At 47.0% G+C, this 13,472-nt stretch overlaps 4 protein-coding genes across 4 annotated transcripts; 1 reads left to right on the top strand and 3 right to left on the bottom strand.

Annotated features, from left to right (window-relative positions):
• Nucleotides 1-620: 620 nt before the first annotated feature.
• Nucleotides 621-945, bottom strand: LOC104298445 (histone H4). The gene has a single exon (XM_054167989.1). It carries the CDS (start codon nucleotides 930-932, stop codon nucleotides 621-623), a length of 312 nt encoding a protein of 103 aa, XP_054023964.1. The 5' UTR covers nucleotides 933-945.
• Nucleotides 946-5,597: 4,652 nt separating this feature from the next.
• Nucleotides 5,598-6,096, top strand: LOC104298439 (histone H2B 1/2/3/4/6). Its single transcript, XM_009898506.2, has one exon. The coding sequence runs from the start codon at nucleotides 5,612-5,614 to the stop codon at nucleotides 5,990-5,992; it is 381 nt and encodes a 126-aa protein (XP_009896808.1). The 5' UTR covers nucleotides 5,598-5,611; the 3' UTR covers nucleotides 5,993-6,096.
• A 1,415-nt stretch (nucleotides 6,097-7,511) lies between these two features.
• On the bottom strand, nucleotides 7,512-8,437 carry LOC104298440 (histone H1). Its single transcript, XM_009898507.2, has one exon. The coding sequence runs from the start codon at nucleotides 8,163-8,165 to the stop codon at nucleotides 7,512-7,514; it is 654 nt and encodes a 217-aa protein (XP_009896809.2). The 5' UTR covers nucleotides 8,166-8,437.
• A 1,722-nt stretch (nucleotides 8,438-10,159) lies between these two features.
• On the bottom strand, nucleotides 10,160-10,646 carry LOC104298437 (histone H2A). The gene has a single exon (XM_009898505.2). It carries the CDS (start codon nucleotides 10,644-10,646, stop codon nucleotides 10,257-10,259), a length of 390 nt encoding a protein of 129 aa, XP_009896807.1. The 3' UTR covers nucleotides 10,160-10,256.
• Nucleotides 10,647-13,472: the final 2,826 nt, after the last annotated feature.

Genomic DNA, 13,472 nt, shown 5'->3' with positions numbered 1-13,472 from the left:
GCTGTTCTGGAGTCGAGTAAAGGCGTTTCCATGTGTATTTTGCAGCCTTTTAGCTCTGCGGCCCCTGAGGCTCCACTAAGGCTCGTAACCTCCCTTCTGCCCGCCCCTTGAAAAGCAGGGAGGAGAACCGCCGCCATTTCGTTAGCTTCCCAGTACAGGCGTGGCAGGGAATGCCGGAGAAAAGCGGTATTACAGAATCCCATTTACCTGCGTGGTTCCTTTCCTTCCGTTTCATGAGAGGGGTTGAGGGTGGGGAGAGGGGGAACAGTGAAGGGAGCGCAGGAAAAACAGGATGGGTGCAGATAAAGGTCACGCTATACTTCAGAGCCCATCTACTCTCCCCCAAACAGCCCGGGGGCGGAGCGTTACTACTCTTACTGTTATCAGTGCGCAGACCTCCATGCTTGAAAATAGGAAGACAGCGAGAATGAGAGGCTACAAAGCTCGACAGAAGAAACCCCCACTGGTATGTTACACCTTTTCCCTACCTCGAGTGAACAGAAAACTATGTCAAGAAACCGTATACGAAACAGCAATTACAGCTCTTTGTTTGAAGGAGTGGGTGGCTCTTAAAAGAGCCTTTGTGTTAGAAAAGCGTGATGTATCGTAGCAATCCGAGTTTAGCCGCCGAAACCGTAGAGGGTGCGTCCCTGGCGCTTGAGCGCGTAGACCACATCCATGGCCGTCACAGTCTTCCTCTTGGCGTGCTCGGTGTAGGTAACAGCATCTCGGATCACGTTCTCCAGGAAGACTTTCAGCACACCGCGCGTCTCTTCATAGATCAGACCAGAAATGCGCTTGACGCCGCCACGGCGAGCCAGACGGCGGATGGCTGGCTTGGTGATGCCCTGGATGTTGTCGCGCAGCACCTTGCGGTGGCGCTTAGCGCCTCCTTTGCCGAGCCCCTTCCCGCCTTTGCCTCTGCCAGACATGATCTCACCCTACTCGACCCAACAAGCAGCGTGTGGCGGGAACGGCCGCCAGCGCCTGTCTATATGGCTCGGGGTCCGACCTGGTTGAGGACTGCGGCGGGGTACGACAAGGGCGGGCTCTTCTCCGCGCCCTTCCCTGCGCGCGCGGCGACGTTCGCGCCATCGCCTCCGGCAGGGGGCGGGGACAACCGACACAGTGCGGGCTCGGGCCCTGGTCCCCGACCCGATCCCGGCGCAGTCGAGTTCCACCGCCGGTTCGGCCCAGGCACCACGAAAGTAAATAGTCGTCAGGGGGACACTCTTTTTTCCGGCGTACGTTCCGGCTCTCCGACCCTGTCTTTGCGGCGCTCAGCGCCAGCGGAGGAGCCGGGCCCCGCCGGTGGCGGGTGCGCAGCAAAATCCAGCCAATGGAGGCGGCGGGGCCGGCAGCGCCGCTTCCCGCCCGCGTTCCGCCGCCGCCATTTCGCTACGCTCCAACAAAGGACTCGTCCGGGGCTGAGCTGTGGAAACGCGGCCAGTCGGGCTGCTCGCTATGCTCAAGCAAATCCCCTCTTCTCTAACGAATGATGAGCAAGGGTGTTAATCCTTTCCCCTCTCTGCTTTCTTGTTTTGGTTTGGGTTTTTTTGTTTTTGTGTTCTCGGGTGCCGACAGCTCCCTCTTCATTGTCGGGTGCAACATTGTTATCCCTCTGGTCGCTTTAACGGCACGATCGTGCGACTTCTTGGTATTTAGGGGACTGCGGTGCCGTTGAAGGAACTGACTTGGTTGTCTTGTTAATTTACCCGTAAGAAAAAAGTAGATTGCTTCAGGTGCTTCGACAAATGTGTTCTTTGTTCAGTTTCACGCTCTATTGTTACCTAATACCTAAAAACGCTTCCTTTGCTGCCCTTTGTTTGGGGTTTTTTGTGTTGTTTGGTTTGGTTTTCTTACAGCTTTACCTACAAAATATGATTTGTTACAAACTGTAATTTACACCTACATTCAGGGAAGAGCAGAATGAATCACATCATCTATAACCATGTTTAGAAAGCTCAAGTTTGTAAACACCATTTATTTCACAAAATGCATGGCAAGCTCCCCTCCATGCTTAGTCCTTCCCTCTTGTGTCTCAGTACAGTTATTTTATGCTGTGGAAATGTGGACCATATACTTCCTGTTTCTGTAGTTACACGATGTTCAGATGCTTGTGATACTCAGTGACTGACAAAGCTATGAAATTTGCAGTAATGGATGTCAAGTTATACAGCATATAGTTCAATGATATTTGATCTTCCAGTCTCTGCTCATAAAAGATATGCAGTAACTACTTCCAACCTTAAACAAAGACTTCTCAAATGTGATTCCAGTGTGCATCATGCTCTTTAGAAATTTTCCAAACTAATCAGAACTCACAGGCCCCTCTGCCTTATTGTTGATATATTTCCAGTGACCCAGAAGGCTATGTGCTGGTTGTCTTCTGTTGATAGTCTAGTTGTCCTATAACTTTTCCTGCAACTTCTTGGTTCTTTTCTCACAGAGAAGAATATAGCAGAATAAAATAAAATGGTTTCAGAAATCAATTAGAATCTCCAGTGATGATCTTCCTGTATTTTAAAGCCTGTCTATTTGTATCTACATGTTTCCTTTGGTTAACAATTGTTGATTGTTTGTTTTATAGGAGCTTTTGGCCTTGGCAAGTGGTACTCTATAAGCCCAAAGTATTATACAGGTGTCTGACTTTTCCTCATCATGCAAGTTGTTACCCAGAGTTTCTGGCTGAAGAGGCTATTTAACGTGGGATAATTAGAGCAAAGGTACTGCCCATAAATTCAACATTTTATTTTCTTGAAGCCCATTTTTTTCAGTAAGTACAGATGGAAAAAAAGAGATAAATGTGCTTCTCACTGAAGAGTTCAGAAAAAATATATGCAGAGCTCACCCAGGAGCTGTGCTGGCACTAAGCTGTGGCATCCCAGCAAGCGGAATAGGCACCTGAACAGGAAAAAGCTGGTAGCCTGCAGCATTCTGTGTTTACCTGGAGGAGAGACACCATCCAGGGAAAATGAGTTTCACTTCACACTGTTTGGTAACATGCAATAGGAAATTGACTCCACGCTCTGATATCCCTGAATTTTCTGGAATTGTTCTTGAAGTCTTTTCTCTGTTCCCTCCTATCAGACTCGGGGGCTCAATTCTCAAGGATTATCTCTTTTGGATGCTCCAAACCCTCAGCCAGTCACTGGAAATTTCATTGCTATTGAATGGGAAGTAAGATGGGTGACTAAATGTTAGCAAATTCTGATCCATTTCCTTTATTAAGTACAATTATTTTAGACACCCAAAAGAATGTAATGTCTGGATTCCTCTTCCATATATCTTGACTGCCTAAACAATGCAATGAACTCAGCTTTTCTGCCATCAGTAATGTTTCCACAATCAATTCCTCCTGAGAACTTGAGTTACCTTTACAAATTTCTCCTACTCTCTCTATTCTCCCCAAATACTTTTCCTTTACCATTCTCTGTTTCCTGCCTCTTTGTGAAGGGGCAGCATGTGCAACCACACTAAACCAGGACTCACTGGCCTTCAGCTACTGCAGTTTTTGTTTATTTCTTTGGATTGGGCTTTGGGTTTATGTTTGGGGGTTGGTTGGTTTGTTTTGAACACATTATCTGTAAGGCTAAAAACAAGCAGCAGCTATTCAGTTCAGCTTTCCTGGATGGAGGATGTTTTTCTCCTCCATAGGTGATTGTTATAAAACTTGTTAGAACTAAGAATCTCTAAGACTTGAGTCAGCTGTCAGTTTTAGCTGGAACTGATCAACAGGCTTGAAAGGGTTAACAGGGGTGGGAACATGTTTGTAGAAACTGTTCTTGTGTTTGGGGTTCTTGTTGTGCTTTGGTTTGCTTTCAGTGTCTTTGTTTTCTGAATCTGCTGAGATTGCTCTGTATTATTTCACGTTTTCTCTTTCAGAGCAGTGTAACAAAAAGCAGTAACCTTGGCTGCACTTTTGGAGACAAAAGGGGAGATTCCTATACGATGCTGTCCAGAAATGGAAGTCTTGGACTTTCACAGATGTTGACAAGAGAACTCCTGTTACTAGACAAAGGTGTTCTCAGTGAACTGTTTTTCTAGGTAATGCCAAAAGAATGTTACCAGGTTCACAGCATGTGTGGGGAGTTAAATCTTTGGAGACAGGCCTTTCTGGCTTCTGTTCTTCCTCTGCTGAAAATGAGATCACTACTTTTCTTCTCCCCAAGGCATCTCTCTCCTGCTTTAAAAGATTATCTCCAAGTGAATTGAATGGCTATTAGCACCTGAGCGGGGAGGGAGAACAGACGGAGATGGATGACCACCCACCCTATCTCTCTTCCTGATGAGAGGAAGCAGGCTTGGGAGGAGATGGACATGAAACCCGAGAGCTACAGCATCACAAAAGCAATAAGAAGCTGCTGTTCTCAACATGGGTAGCTGCTTTTATCTCCCCAGTTTAGGTGTTAAGCACAGCAGAAGCCCTTGCAAACTGGCTATTTGATGCCAAGTTACCCAGTCATTTCATTCAAGGACAAATTCATCTCTTTAAAAGTGGATTATAGTGGATTCATGTATTGAGGAGTGAATTTTAAATTGTAATTTATAAAGTTGCTACACAACATTTTCATTAAAAAAAAAAAACAAACTGGCAACTAGCACATCAGAATTATTAGTGTAATTAAATAATTTAAAGGCTATTCTTCTTGCACAGTTAAGTCAATTTGCCAAGAAAAGAGCTTGTATTTCTGATTCCTGATAAAATCAACATGCAGTTTAAAATCCCCATTTAATCCCTAGAATTTTTCTTTGGTTTGACTTAAATATTGGATGAATGCATTTACTTCAAAAGAAGTTAATAATCTTTCAGGTTACAAATTAAATCATTACTTCCATCTCATTGAAAGTCTTGAAAAACAACCTATGCTCTGGGAGCCAGAAGAATTAATTTCAAACACTATTAGCAATGTTTAATACCCCAGTGTTTCCATATGCTTTTCAGGTTGTATTTCTTCCTTTTCATGTTTAAGTGGTGATTGCTATAAACACAGGCTAAAATATGAGGTATGCAGATATGCTTCTTGCACACACACAAACGACAAAAAAAAAGAATAGAATACATAGAATAAACCAGGTTGGAAGAGACCTTCCAGATCACCGCGTCCAACCCATCAACCAATCAAACACCACCCAAACAACTAGCCCACGGCACCAAGCACCCCATCAAGTCTCCTCCTGAAAACCTCCAGTGAGGGCGACTCCACCACCTCCCCAGGCAGCCAAAATCTTGCAATTTTATGTAGTTTTGTGTGGTGTTTTTTTTCTGGAGAAATTGACTGCACTTTGGACACACAAACCCTTCGGAGCGGGCAGCTATAGGAGATGGCTGAGGCCAGGCAGGCCCGGGCCGAGCTTCGCAACAGAACAGTGCAACTGTAAGAACGCATTGCCATTGGCTAATGGAGGTTAGCTATTTTAACCAATAGTAGTGTGGAATTTAAAAAGAACCAATGACAAAGCGATTCGTCCGATGGCTGACGTCACTTGCGCCATTATCCAATAGAAGTGCTGATCCCTGAATCCAGTGATTTGCATAAGGCCCCTATAAATATTGGAGTCACGGTGTTACCGAGCACTTTGGTGTTGCAGTCACACAAGACTTCTCACCATGCCTGAGCCTGCCAAGTCTGCTCCTGCGCCCAAGAAGGGCTCTAAGAAAGCCGTGACCAAGACCCAGAAAAAGGGAGACAAGAAGCGCAAGAAGAGCCGTAAGGAGAGCTACTCCATCTACGTGTACAAGGTGCTGAAGCAGGTGCACCCCGACACGGGCATCTCTTCCAAGGCCATGGGCATCATGAACTCCTTCGTCAACGACATCTTCGAGCGCATCGCCGGCGAGGCCTCTCGCCTGGCGCACTACAACAAGCGCTCCACCATCACCTCGCGGGAGATCCAGACGGCCGTGCGGCTGCTGTTGCCCGGTGAGCTGGCCAAGCACGCCGTGTCCGAGGGCACTAAGGCTGTCACTAAGTACACCAGCTCTAAGTAGAGCGTCTCCGACCATCAGTTGTAACCCAAAGGCTCTTTTAAGAGCCACCAAAGCTTTCAAGAAAAAGGGCTGAAGTGCTGTTTTTTATTGGGAAGTGGCTGAAGAGCCTGGTTGCTTGTATGTTGCTAGTAAGTTCTTAGGTTTTTTTGGTAGTCGAAATTTGGCTATATTTAGCTCTCGGTTAGCAGCTTGTGCTTATTGTTTATTATATATGCTTGGTTTAAAACTGGGGAAATGCATGCTCTTAAGTTCTGCCTGGTCTCCAATGTGGCTAAAAAGCAGGAACTTCATCCCAAGTATTTTGCTAGCTCTATTTTTAGAGCTTGGAAGCCCTGCAGAAGGTAGGTGGCTTTTTGTTTTCTAAAGGTTTTAATTTCTCCTACTTGATAGGTCGGGGCGGGGGGGGGCGCGGAATCTTACTGCTGTTAAGAAATCACTGTCTGTCCTATACCTGTAAAGTAAAAAAAAAATAATAATTAAAATCTATCTCCTTCGGTGACAAATATCTTGAAAGCAGTTTTCGAAGCAAGTTTTCCCGGCCTGTTTGTGGCTTGATTTATGGTTTGTCTTTTTCTCCCTCTGTTCCAGTACGTGCCCCGCAGACCCGCACCACCGCTTTTTTTCTTTCCTCCTCCTCCCTTTCCACCCCCCCGCCCGGTAGCTGCTCGCATTCGATTAGGCAAGAGGGAAAGGATTTTTTTTCTTTATGAAGGATTTTCCGATCCAAAACAACGTCAAAATAAAATCGTTAAATTACGGGTGTAAAGCTAGGGTTGGTGAGTGATGTTCAGATAGCCTGGCGGTGTGGGGCCACAGCTGCCCTCCGCTCTCAGCGAAGTTGTATTGGCAGCTCTTCCCCCGGCAGCGTTTCCCTGTAGGGAAAGAGAGAGCCGGGGCACGACGAGCCCTTTTTCCGTATTCCGGACCTATTCTCAAGCACGGCTGGTGCCGGAACCCCGGCGAAGAGGGGAAGGGGGGGGCGGGGGGAAGGTACTGCAGTAGCGTAGGAAACCGAGTGACTGACGTAGGGGAAGACAGTATCGGGAACCGCCGGGGAGGGAGTGGGGAGGCTCCAGGGCGGAGTCTGGAGAACAAGGGGCGGGCTGGGGTGGGCGGAAGGGACCAATCCCGACTCAGCGCGGGACTTTTAAACTTCCGCAGAGACCGCAGGACTGGGGCGCTTGCTAGGCCGCAGCCGCCGGGACTGCTGCCCCCTGCTGCTCTCGGCAGCGCTGGGCAATTAGGAGGCGGAGCAAGCGCCGCCGCTATCGCAGGGCTCCCGAACTGCACGTAGGGGAAACACTTCCTCTGGAAGGAAGCCCCAAGTGTCCCACACAGGCTGGACCAAAAGCACGTCAAAATCCCCCAACTAACAGTGTATTTCTACCAAGGCCCTTTCAAGACTTAAGTTCTGCTGCTGCCGATACCGCAGCGTTTCAGCTCTTTTTGAGAGTAAGTGGGTGGCTCTTAAAAGAGCCTTTGGGTTTTTTAAAATGAGTGGAGTAATTTCTTTACGGCTTTACTTCTTTTTGGGTGCCGCCTTCTTTGCCTTGGCTGTCTTAGGCTTGGCCGCCTTAGGCTTGGTTGCTTTGGTCTTCACTGCTTTTGCCTTGGCAGGGCTCTTTGCTGCCTTCTTGGGCCGGCCTGCCTTGGCTGCTTTCTTGGGGCTCTTGGCTGCTTTCTTGGCTGCAGCAGCTGCTGGCTTCTTGGCCTTCTTGGGGCTCTTCTTCACAGCTGCAGCTTTCTTGGGCTTCTTGGCAGCGCTGGCAGGCTTCTTGGCTGCTGGCTTCTTGGGCTTGGCTGCCGGCTTCTTCTTAGTTGCCTTCTCCTTTGTCTCACCCGGCTTCTTGTTCAGCTTGAAAGACCCGGAAGCGCCGGTGCCCTTGGTCTGGACCAAAGTACCCTTATTGACGAGGCTTTTAAGCCCCAGCTTGATGCGGCTGTTGTTCTTCTCCACATCATAGCCGCCAGCGGCCAGCGCCTTCTTGAGAGCAGCGAGAGAAAGCCCCTTACGCTCCTTAGAAGCAGACACAGCCTTGGTGATCAGCTCGGTGACGCTGGGGCCCGCGGGCTTGCGGGCTTTGGAGCCGCCCGCCGCTTTCTTCGGCTTCTTGGCGGCCTTTGCGCCGGGCGCAGAGACAGCAGGAGCGGCAACAGGCGCGGTCTCCGACATAATAGCAGGCTCCGTCCACGAATCAGGGAAAACCACTGGGCCTGGCGCAAGTCAGCGGCCTCGTATTTATAGAGAGGAGCCGCGCGGTGATTGGTGCGTTGTAGAGCCCGCCCCGCTGCACGGCAGAAAGGTTCCTTCTCCCCGCTCATTTTGTGTTTCTTAGGAGTCAAAAAAGCCTGTTTTTATCACAATTTCTGCTATCTAATCCCCCTTAGTTCGCAGCGACGTGGAGAAGAAAGACTTTTTTTCCCCGAGGCAAAGTTTCCCTTCGAAGAGGCAAAGGGTGAGTTAAAAAAGAGGCAATAAACCCCGAGTCCTGGACCTGAACAGACCTCAGGCGAGAGAAACTTTTGTTTTTCCTTTTAAATAAAATCCGCAACGTGGACAACTAAATTTACAAACTAATTAATTATTACTCTTTAAAGGGTCTGCTGTTAATCAGGACTGAAAATTAGCAATTTGAATAGATATTTTAATCGCAAATTGATTTCAAAGAGGAGGAAGTAACACAGGCTCATCTTGAGCACTGAATATGGATTAGAAATTAGCTGCTTTGTCCAAAATCCTTTGCCCCTTTAAAAATAATTAAAATAAATTAAAACAGTGCGTTATGCAACGAGGCAAGCAGCAGACTGAACTCCTGTGAAAGGCTGTTTGTACCCCAGAAGGAGATGACTTTTCTCAGCACAGCAGCTTGTACAATGTTGCTCAGGGTGCACAATGCAGGCACGGTTTCCTTGTGCTCTGCTACAGAAATGTTTATTTCCTTAAGAAATTTGGCGACATAAAGACTTAAGACCGCCAGGTTTTGCTAGGATTTATAATCAGTGCCCTATCCCTTCACCATTTAGCAATGGTTTATTTTGATAGTGTTTGATTGGTGACAATCTGAGTCATCATTATCTAGGCAGACACTGCTGCAGCCGATTTTTTTTTCCCCCCCGTACTTCTGCACGATAAAACTTGTTCAAAACTTGGTCAGGGTTCCCTGTTCACATCAGATTGTGAAATATTCCAATTTTTTTTAACCTCCTTGGTGACCTGGTTCTTGCATTAGGAGTAATATTGAAAAGAGCACATCCACCTGATGTATCTGCTACACTGAAAACAGCTGCCTGCTGGAAAGAGAGGGAAAGGCTTCACCTGCGTTTCACCAGGGCCACGTTTAAACAACTTAGACAGTAAATGCATCTTGTTTTCCAGAGCACAGAGAATTAAAACAAGTAATTCACATGTATTTTCAGTCTTGTCTGCAACCCTTTGTTGTGCCAGAGGCCTGTAAACTGCTTGCAACTTCTTGCTGTGGTTAAGTGCAAATGCTACTAAAATTTTCTTACCACATTGTGACTCAAGTAACTTGTGTTTCCAGATGGAGAACTATTAAAACATGCTTATTGACCCCCTAATGACCCATTTTTCTGCTTCTATTTTAACACCTTTACAATAACATTCAGTATGAGTCAGACCCAGCAATATCCCTTTTTACATCAAATGGTCTGCCCTGTAATTAAGACTGTTCCCCAGCCCACCCAGATTTCAAGCAAAGTGGGAACAGCAATTCAAACCCACGAGAAAAAGTGTGTTAAGGAAAGATTCAGGATGCCTATTGGTATGGACACAGTCTTCAGGCCAGAAGGTGGTTCAGAAAGAAGCAGAGTAGGTTTTAAAGACATTGGTGAGTTACCTCTACTTCACACAGGGCTGAACTGATGCAAGAGGCATCCTGGAGCTGTTGAGTTCGTTTTTGCAGTGGCCATCAACTGTGCCTTTCTCATCCTCACCAAAGAAAAATCACTTTACACATGGAATAACTACAATTGGTTTTAGTATTATGTGGAAGACTTGGGTTTTTAATTTAAGAGTTTGGCAGTTCTATTCCCTAGGGGAACAGCATTTATTTTATTTCTTGGTTTGGGTTTTTGGGGGGAGTTAGTTGTTCTGAGGGTTCTTTTTTTTGTTGCTGTTGTATTTGTGTGTGTTTAGTTTTGGTTTGTTGGGTTGCTAGGACCTGCAGCTCCTTTTATGAGGAAGTGGGTGGCTCTAAAAAGAGCCTTTGGGTTACTTCGGAAATTGAAACGCTCTCTCCAGGTTTTACTTGCTCTTTGCCTTGTGACTGTCGGTTTTCTTGGGCAGCAGCACGGCCTGGATGTTGGGCAGCACTCCGCCCTGCGCGATCGTCACCTTGCCCAGCAGCTTGTTCAGCTCCTCGTCGTTGCGGATGGCCAGCTGCAAGTGGCGGGGAATGATGCGCGTCTTCTTGTTGTCGCGGGCAGCGTTGCCTGCCAGCTCCAGGATTTCAGCAGTCAGGTACTCCAGCACGGCCGCCAAGTACACCGGGGCGCCGGCACCCACTCGCTCCGCGTAGTTGCCCTTGCGCAGTAGTCGGTGGACACGGCCCACGGGAAACTGGAGCCCAGCCCGGGATGAGCGTGACTTGGCCTTGGCCCGAGCCTTCCCGCCTTGCTTCCCACGGCCAGACATTGCTTCCGATGTTCTAGCACTGCTACCTCACGTCACGTGAAACACGTAGCATTACGCCCCCTGCCCAGCCCCTTTTATAGCTTCCCCGCGCTCCCCGTGCCGCTTTCGGATTGGCTGTGACACTCTCTCGATCGTCCCGACCAATGGCGTTGCGGATCCAAATCCACCCAATGGGTGAGCAGATTGGTGGCTGTCCCCTCCTGGCTTGGCTCCGCCGGCTGGCTGGCGGCATGGGCAGGAGGAGGACGGGGCTGAGCTGGGCATTACCGGCGCGTTGTCCGCCTGGGGCGGGTTCGAAACACCACCTCGGCTGCGGTGCTGGCACACTTCGTTCTAGCAATCCAAGCCTCTGACTCCCGGGACGAGCCTTGGAAGGCCATCTTACGGCGAATCGTGTGCCAGCCAGCTCGAGGAGAGCAGAGGGCAGAGGGGCCTGCCAGGAGCAGAGGAAACCTCTGCTAATGCCATCTCTGACCTATTAGAAATAGTCTTTTACTTAAAACCTCAGAAATATAACTACAGGGTAATTTATAATAATAATAATGGTAATAATAGCAACACTCGGTAGGAACATTTGCAACCCAGTACTACTCGTGTGTAGAAACAAGGTGGGAACACGCACTATGAGAAGTTTCTGTGATTCTGGAGACAAATTACTCAAACATTGCTGTAATCAAACAAATATAGTATTATTTGCAAGGCTGTTTTGCAGAGCATTAGCAGTCAGGCTGTCACATTTTTACTCTAGCTGGAAAATACCACATCAATAAGCTGAAGTGTTTTCTTCAAGAGTCAGGGTATTCATCTGGTACTGTCTGGCTCTGTTCTACAGATAAAATAGATTCCTGTTCATTTTTCCTCCCTTGCAGCAATCCCATGTCTAATCTTTATTCCCTGACCTCTTTTTCTCTTTCTTCCATATATTTTGAGCAAGGGCAGATACCATTCTTGTCAATAGCAACAAAGGAGCCTGTGTTGGACAACTGACTAAGATGCTTCACAAGATAAAACCTTAAGGAAGATTAAGAGGAAAAATTTTGTGAACTGCTAAAATGGCACCCTTTTATCTTACTAATTACAGTGTGAAAACTCCCAGTCCATCCTGCTCAGGATCATAATAAACCTGGTATCTCATTATCTGTGTGTGACTTTGCACACTGTGTAGAGAATCCACACAGTGGATCAATCCCTGCACCCTGGACTTAGCTACATAGTTCTGCTGTCCCAGCCCTGCACAGCAGAATCTTCCTCCTTTTTACCCACATCCTGGGATTCTGTGGGTTTGATTTCACCAGAGATCAAAGATAAGTGAATTGGGGGGGGGGGGGGGAATCATCTAGCTGATGCAAGTATTGTCAGTTTAGCAATGAAATTACAATAATTTCTGATGCTGGGGAAGAAAATGCTGTCAGGAGACCTCAAAGCTTTATTTGATATTTCTGCCATGACCCATCATTTGTGTGGCTAATGCAGAACCAGCTGTTGATCTGAGTGCATGGATTGAAGTTAGGGCATCCACATACCCCACTGCTTTGATAGAAGTGAGAGGAAGAGCTTACATCTGTGCTCCTGCAACCTAGAAGTGTATTAAAGGAAAACAACATATAATAATATAATCATCTATATTAACTGAAGACAATCCCCCAGTTCTAGTCAATCAGATGAAGTGCAGCCATTTTCTACACAAACAATCCCACCAAGCCATACAGCTCCCAAACTCATATTTATCCAAAACCACAATGGAATGTGAGAAGCCTCCTGTGTCAGTGACATGAGACAGTAGGTAGCCTGTCCTTGAACTCTTCCCAGAAAAAAATAATATTGTATTTTGCAGCTCCTGGATGATTTGCATTATCAAATCCAGGCCTTCTATGTGGCCTTCAATCCCATTTCAGTAGTATTGTCTGCACCACCTCACCTCCTCACTCCACTCCTCCCATTCTCAAAGCCCTCATGTGGAAATGGCCTGAAATTATGCCAGGGGAGGTTTAGATTGGGTATTAAGAAAAAAAATCATTTACTCAAAGGGTGGTCAGGCATTAGAACAGGCTGCCAGGGAGGTGGTGGAGTCACCATCCCTGGAGGTGTTCAGGAAAAGCATGGACATGGCACATGGACATGTTTTAATGACCATGGTGGTCTTAGGTTGATAGTTGGATTTGATGATCTCAGAAGCCTTTTCCAACTGAAACAATTCCATGATTCTATCTTACAGGTCTATCAGTTGTAGGAAACCACCCAACTTCTTTACTGCCCTCCCCTTTACCCCACACGGTGTGAGGAATTGACCTTTCTATGTACAGTCTTGGTGCATCGATTCTCCTTTGCTGAGCCCGTCTAAACACACAGCAAATTCAAATCCTTGTGCCTCTGTCTGAAAAGGGTAAGTACTGCAGCAGGCAAGTGTCCAGTCTATCCCAGTAGAAGACAAGGTGGTTCATCTACATGAGAATATGGTAAATAAAAAGTAATACATAAGTAAGACTGGAGGATCAGAATAAATCAAATGACTCCTGCAGGTTACCAATGTCATGACAGGACTGCCAAGGAGATTTTCTCCACCTTGAATGATGCTTGGTCCTGACACCCCAGAATACAGCTCCTTTTCTCCTTAGGCTGGCTCCTGCGAGGCATGGTCAGCACTGTTATTAAACCCCGAGGGTCAGAAGGACCCAGATGATCCCCTCCCCACCGCACCACCACCCCAAATAAAAAAGGGAAAAAAGATAAATATAATAAAAGTAATAAATTGCCATTCCCATTTCAAATTTCTACTAGCTACCAAAGCTTGTTTATGAACTTAAAACCAGAAAACCAGCACAACTT

The sequence above is a fragment of the Dryobates pubescens genome, chromosome 15 (assembly GCF_014839835.1).
Source record: "Dryobates pubescens isolate bDryPub1 chromosome 15, bDryPub1.pri, whole genome shotgun sequence".
Taxonomy (NCBI): Eukaryota; Metazoa; Chordata; class Aves; order Piciformes; family Picidae; genus Dryobates; species Dryobates pubescens.
Note: the sequence above shows the minus strand (reverse complement) of the source record. Positions and strands in the feature narration are given on the sequence as shown.